Below are 7,582 nucleotides of genomic sequence, written 5' to 3'. Positions count from 1 at the left end.
TCTGTGCCAGCGCTTGCAGAGAGGACGAGAGCAACGGGAGCAAAGAGCCCTGCTGACAAACAATGGAGAGCTTCTCTGAAACATTGCTTTGTTTCTCTGATTGGCCTTGGGGATTAAAGCCAAGCCACAACCACTTAAAGCCATTGTCGTGAACATAGAGTACAACAATGTCTTATTTAAATGTGGGTGTAGCATTCTTCGTGGGGTGATGTGCTGGAAAGGGAGGATATTGCACAACAGTTAAAAGCTAAACTGTTCATCATGGAGTGTGTTGAAATATCCTAAATGTCATCTCTCACTGCACACAAACAGCATCACATAGTTTTTATGCTTCATTAAGAGGAGATAAAGTGAGTTTTTCCCCTCGTTTTTCTCTTCAGTGTCAGTGTAGTACATGTGTCACTTCTTAAAAAAGAAAAAAAAACTAACAGAGGCACTTTTCACTCGCCTCACTTTTCTTTGCTGTTTGAGGAAAGAGTTGAAAAACATTCCCCACCCTGAATTGTCATAGATATCCTTTAAAATCCCACCGTGCTCCCTTTTCTTTATCTGCTCAGTCTGGGATTTGCTTGCTTGTGACAGATATGTTTCATATTGTGCACACAGTGAACTGCCTTGTCAGGGCTTGGTAAATTCCACTGCAGACCGTTTGTCAACTTATCGTGTCTGGTGTAGCTAACCTACTACCATTTTTTTAAAAACTTCTACATTTTTCCTTTTTCCTGACTTGAGGGTTAAAATAAGGTTTGCGCTCGCTGCCAGCCAGATCTTGGCTGTTGAAATGTGACCTCAGGTTGTGCGAGGAGGTTAGTTGCTGATTAATTTCCATGCAACCTTGAACCCCTCTCTGGGGCAGTGGACCCTGCAGACTATTGACAGAGCAGTGTGCTAAAGATAAAGCCATTTCTGTGCTGCGTGCAGTGTGACCAAGTCTTTTTTTATGCTTTTTGCTGCCCTCAGCAGTATCGTTTCATCATAAATTGCCTGGATGTATTTCAGGATATGAGAACTTTTCTTCCAATCATTAAGTAAACAGAAGTGCTACAGCTTTCAGATTTACCCAAAGAGCATTTTTTTTTCTTAATTTTCAGGAATAAAAATCATCTTTCTATTTTATTTGTCAATTTTTCTCTATTTACCTTCTGATCAAACCACTGGGTGCCATTTTCTGCTTCATGAATACACCACATGAGCAAATACTTGAAATATAATGTAATGTTTCTTTCTTTTGTTTTTTTTTAAATGTCCTCCATCTCCAAGAAGAAACGTCAAATTCCTGCTCCGTGTTTCTTTTGGGGTGTATTTCAGTACGCAGGCCTCAATTAAAAGATTAGGAATATGCTTTGCCGCTGAGCCAGTTTCTTATCTGCAATATGTTGTAAGAGAAATATGTGGTATTACACAGTCAGTCTATGATGAGTGTGAGCATTAGACAAGCAAACGCCCCTTTCTGTCTGTCTGAGCCTTCACCTGCCTCAAAGGGACAAAAAAAGGAGATTTACAAGTGAAATTGTTTAAACAAAGTATAAATCTGTTTAATTCAATAAAATATCAAGTACAATTAAAGCATTTCACCTTTCAATATTAAATAATTAGACTTATTTCATTCATTGCCAATACTATTACAAAGAGTTGCATCATTTCACTGCAGCACAACTCTTCCCTTGACAACCACTGCTCCAGATACACACAAAAAATGTAGAAATTCACTCGCATGTATGTAAAACCTGCACAGAAATACTGCATACACACACACAAAAAGAAAAAAAAAAAATCACATCTGAGAATAAAGCTAAGGTGACATGTGAAGAGTCGTGAATGATTGCGCAATACATGCACCCACTCCTTCAGTCCCATTCAAAGTGTCCTTGTAAACTGGTGGTCGCCGTCTTCACCTGTGAAGCGTACCGTTTTCAGCACAGTGGATTCCCTTTCGGCTCTAAAGTCCACCGATGATCAGACAACAGCACGGAGATCCGTGCAGAGTCTCCGGTGTGTGAATGTGTGTGTGTGTGTTTTAACACTGTCCGGTGGCAGAGAGCAGGTTGCGCAGGGTGGCCAGCTCTCTGGACAGCTGCTCCACTCGCTTTTGTAAACGATCGTTCTCTGCGGCCAGTTCCAGCACTTTGTGTTGAGTCTCCAAGTTGCGCATTTTGGCTTTGTCCCTGCTCTTCCTCACGGCGAGGTTGTTCCTCTCCCGCCTCAGCCTGTACTCTTCACTGTCCTTGTCCAGGCGTTTCTTTGACTTCCCGCTGGACATTTTGCCACTGTGCGATGGTGATCTGCTTTTACCTGACGGGGCAGGTGTGCCGGGCGGGCTGGAACAAGTCGAGGACGCAGTGGAGATGTTTCCGAGACTACCACTAGTGGACTGGTAATGAATGTAGGACCTCATGTCAAAAGCAGACGAGCCGTTCTCCATCTTTGCGTCTTCCTGACTGTCTTCTCTGTCGGCGGCAACAGCAGCAGCAGCAGCTCTGTAGCGGCTCCCGAGTTCAGGGCTCAGCACGCTATCCACGCGGGTTTCCTGCAGCTCCGGGTAACCTAGCGCGTAGGGCTCCCTGGGGTCCCTCAGGTTGTCGCACTGGCTCGTCTCCAGCTCGTTCAGTAGCGAGTAGTTCTTGTAGTTCTGCAAAGCTGCAACTCTTCTCTTGTTCTCTGCCAAGAAATCTGAGAAAACGTCCCCCTGCTGCTGCTGCGTCTGCGCCGCCAGCTGCGGGTAGTGCAAAGCTGAGTCCAGGTAAACACTGAAGTCTATCGCTCTCTCCCGCTCTTCAATGCCCAGCTCCGTCATCGAGTCACCGAGCCTCCAATATGAGCCGCCGCCGATGGGGCTGATAACGCTGTCTCTACTGTGGATAGCAAAGCTGCCCTCCTCGTAGAAGCCGGCCACTTCCATGGATCTTAACACCCGCCGGATTGCAGAAGCATGGAGGGCTGAGGTGAGACGCCCTGAGTGGTTTGGGTTGAGCTGTGAAATGCGTCTGAATGTGGTGAGTCTATAGCTCCCGTGACAACATGCAGTAAACTACTTTGAAGAACTTGTGCTCATGGAGTGAGAGGAATTGACAGGTTCTTCCTGTCTCGGGGGGTTTTATTTTTTCTAGCAAGGGGCGGAGTTCAGGTATGTGACGTGCAAGGCAAGTGGACAACCTGTGCTGTTTTTCGAGGATCTTTGGCACACTGAACTGCGTTTGAACACAATAAAAAGTGAACTTAAGCACTTAAGCGGTTTTTTCTCTCTTTCTCCCCCTTCCCTGTTTGTTTGGTGGTATTGTGGCACTTGGCTACAGCAGGAGTGTCAAGATAGGAAATGCAATCATTTGTATGATTTTAAAACAAACGAAACTTAACTTAAAAAGCAAAATAAAAGTGAAAATATAAACGCACAACGGTGAGTACCTAACCAAGAGCGCAATAACGAAACAAAACCATACGTTAGGAATTCTTTGAGTGTTTTGACATCGGGTCCCTTCACGCCCTCTACAGTCAGATCTCATCAACTCGACAATAATGGAAAAATTCCACTCGGCATGTTTACCATTTTCTAACTTCGTGCGTAATCGTCTCATAACAACGATACTCATAAGCGCAGCCCCTGACAGCTGTTTCCTTTGAGCTGACTAGATTAAACCAGTATGCTGTTCTGTGGTAGACCCCTACAAGATGATACATCTCTTCCAGCACTGTATCAGGGTCAAGGTGGGTGTAATGAGAAATTTAGTGAGTTTGGTTTATGACAGTCCAGTGGGTCCACGGCTGAACCCAGGCTCACTGTGCAAATATGTCACTTCTCCCAGAACATACAATCTAGAATAAAGCCCAACATCCCAGTGTTACCAGTCACACGTGGCCTCTGAATTGGATTTACAGTCAGCACTCTCTGTTTTCTTAGACATGCAATTCCGATAAGGAAAGAATTCCCAAAAAAGGTCCTATGATGGAGAACCGGAGATGGTGGTGGTGGTGGTGGTGTGTGTGTTGGGGTGGTGGGGGGATCGACTTGTAAGAAACCCGAGATGCTGTGTGAACAGTACACAAAAGCAGCAAAGTTAAGAGACATAGTTATGGATTAAGTCTTACTGCCACCTTCTGGTGACAAGAGTCATTATAACTGACTCAAAACCGAGGTTTTGAGTTCCTGGCCAACATCCAATCTGATCTCAAGTAGGCCGGAGCTGTTAAATCACTGAATAATAACGTATACACATTTTCTCTCTGAGTATAAACACACTGTGAAAATTTTTTTACATTCAAAAGAACTATCCACTTGTTTCAAGTTTACTAAAATAAGATTTATGTAAAAGGACAGACTTTTACACACACCCATAGCTGAGTGGTTACTAATTTGTGAAACACTTTGGCTGCCTCTTTTTAAAAACCTATCTATCACCGTTTCCCCACATTATTAGGTACACTTCTTCTACAGCTAGGACAAATATTTAATCCGCCAATCACATGGCGGAAACTGGGCGCATTTACCGTAAAAATCTCATTTATGTCTCTTTTTCAGATTAAAGGGAACCTGTTATACTAATTCCAAGCTTTGTATTTTCATGTTTGGACTGCTACTAGAGAAGTCTCCCTTCGCCCACTGTCTGAAACAAGCTGTTTAGCTTCCTTCTCGCTCGACTTAATCCAACTTTCTTCTGATTGGCTGTTCCTGGTAAATATTTGAATATCAGGGGTGAGGTTGAGAAGACCATATAAGGATTTCCCCTGGTACCGACGTCATCAAGACTAAGAAGAACTGTCTGAAGTATGAGCTTTTGGCTCCCAGTGACTGTTTGTGCATACACTGACATATTTGTAGCAGAATACACACTTACTGACCACTTTATTAGGTACACCTGTTCAACCGCTCGTTAACGCACACATCTAATCAGTCAGTGTATTTATGCATGTAGACATGGTCGAGATGACCTATTGAAGTTCAAACTGAGCATCAGAATGTGGAAGAAAGGTGTTTTAAAATGACTTTAAATGTGGCTGGTCTGAATATTTCAGAAACTACTGATCTACTGGGATTTCCCACACAAACATCTCTAGGTTTGAATTTTTCCTCTTTGGGGATCAGAGGGATTACCTGTCACATGTTATTTTAAATCTTATAATGTGTCACATTATTTTTTAAATAACCAATGAACCGTTAAGACACCTTACCTGAGCATATACTGGCAACCTCATACGCAGCTGAAGCATCACAGGTGACAGATGTAACTGTAACACCTGTTCCTGTTTTCAGCAGTGACGTGGCACTTGCTCAAGATTTGGGGTCAACAGAGGAATACCTGAAGGATTTAGCAGCTTAACACTTTTGTTGATTATGTTTGCCGAGATGCTGTCTATGATTACACATAGTTGCAGTGAAGGCTTAAGTGTGATGAAAAAACAGATTACAAAAGGTCAGATTTCTCAGAGTGCCTAACATCCAAGATAAAAAACAAACACACATAGATCTACAGTGCATGATATGATAATAGAATATCAACATGATCATCAAAACTGAGAACACTGTCCAAAATGGTAAAATTCCTGTTTTTCACACTGTATTTCAGAGAAAGGGATGACAAATATGATCACATTTTTCTGTCTCTGTGTTGTTTCTGTTCTAAAAGGTTTGGAGGCATCCAGCAGTTAATGTCATCAGTGCAGGTAAGATCATCAGAGGAAAATGCTGAGTACAAATGTACATCATCTGTGTAGGAATGGCAGGATATATTATGATTCTTTATGATAGTAACAAGCAGAACCATGTAAAGGTTAAGGAGTAAGGGACCGAGGACAGACCCTTGAGAAACCCCAGTTGAATTTATCTTATTCTGTGGATCTAAAACCACTAACTGATACATAAAAAGTTCTATAGGTGTGAAGTTTTTATGTCCTGTTAAAACCAACTGAGTCATGAAGGTTTTGGTTTAAAATTTCACGATGTGTCAAAAAAGTGAGATGACACAACCCTCTTTCTGAAAAATGAACTCATTAACTCCCTTTTACCTTCCATGTGATCAACCACTTCCCCAAAGCCTCAGGTCTCTAGCTGAATATAAATAAATGTGAGATACTGGCTCTGCATGAGTCCCCCCTGCAGTCAAGATGTAATACACATTTAAAAGGAAATGAAATGTTATGGATTTATACGGATGAGATAGGAACAGAAAATAGGAATATTTGTGTTGGTATAAGAAATATAAACCAGTTCAAAATATTCATTTTAAACTGATTGCTGCAAAGGGACATAGCAAAACAACAAAAGCAGCTTTCAGCTACTCTGTTGCCACATAGCACCATGTGTTTGATTTGGCATAGGTTTTTAATGCTTATTTATTTATTTATTTATTACAACAGATGTGCTTATGGACACACACTCCAAAATGGATGGCTGTTTCTGGCTTTAATTGAGCCAGCCAAATTTTCTTGCTAAGCAAACGTGTTAACCGCTACACCATTGGAGGCATAAATGTAACATTAGTAAGTGATATGGTTAAAAATTATAAAGATGTTGGGGCTAATGCCATTGTTTTTTATATTACGAATAGTACTTCAAACTGAGATGGTTTAGAGCCTTGATTCTGAACAGACACTACTTTTGATCATTATTCCCAGTGTGATTTTTGGAAAAAGGGGTCAAACAGATTTCTATCAGCAGGTCATTCTCTACTGGAAATGAATCTATAGCCATATTTTTTGTCCACACAACACACCTGCGTGGAACACCAGATGCATTAGACTTGGTACGATATCTGTGTACGGATGTAGCTCATTTTATGGATTGGAAAGGTAATCTATTACAGCCTGAGGTGTACCGAGAAAAGTTCAAGTTAGGATGCACTGCTAAGAGCTATAAAACATTGACAAGAGCCATCTAGGTCCCTCTGAGATCAATGATTAAAGAAGACATTGTGTACTCTAGGACTTCTCCCAGACTGACAATAATTGACTTTTGTCATAGTAGGTGTACAAACAAAGTTATCAGAAATATTTTATTAGACGAAATGTATCATAACCCAGTAAGAAGGAATTATATTCTGAGGAAGTTCAGGTGTTACAGAGAAATATGTTTCACTTCCTCTCCTAAATGAGATTTACCCAACTAATGAATACATAAAGCTGAAATTTTATTTGGATGTGAACTCTGGTTTAAAAAAGATATTGAAAGTGTGGACCTCATGATTCTATTTTTATTAATTTAATTTCTAGAACTACGTGTGAAGCTGGCTGCAGTCCAGGCTGCTTCAATGCCCACACATAACAATGATTTTAATTAAATTTGGAATTATTATCAATCAATCCTAAATTGGATTCCATTATCTGGATTGTGGTATTATTAGGGAAGTCTTTTATTCACAAATACTTGCATTCAATTTTAAATTTAAACCATGCATAAACATGGCTGGTTATTTTAAGTTTAATGCACTGTTTGAGTGTCTAGTTTCTTTCTTTTGTACACCCGGTTTTGTACATAAATATTCTTAGTGCCTTATTTGACTGTGTGGTTGTTCATAAAGAAAGTTGTCTAAAAAGTCCGCTTCCCGTTAATTCCATTGCACAGATATTGGCTGCAACTCACGTAGAACACCAG

The 7,582-nt window shown here is 41.1% G+C and overlaps 1 protein-coding gene across 1 annotated transcript; it reads right to left on the bottom strand.

The window, feature by feature from the left end:
- Positions 1–1,510: 1,510 nt before the first annotated feature.
- On the bottom strand, positions 1,511–3,080 carry cebpb (CCAAT enhancer binding protein beta). Its single transcript, XM_003438913.5, has one exon. The coding sequence runs from the start codon at positions 2,897–2,899 to the stop codon at positions 2,018–2,020; it is 882 nt and encodes a 293-aa protein (XP_003438961.1). The 5' UTR covers positions 2,900–3,080; the 3' UTR covers positions 1,511–2,017.
- Positions 3,081–7,582: the final 4,502 nt, after the last annotated feature.

Source organism: Oreochromis niloticus, linkage group LG20 (genome assembly GCF_001858045.2).
Source record: "Oreochromis niloticus isolate F11D_XX linkage group LG20, O_niloticus_UMD_NMBU, whole genome shotgun sequence".
Lineage (NCBI taxonomy): Eukaryota > Metazoa > Chordata > Actinopteri > Cichliformes > Cichlidae > Oreochromis > Oreochromis niloticus.
Note: the sequence above shows the minus strand (reverse complement) of the source record. Positions and strands in the feature narration are given on the sequence as shown.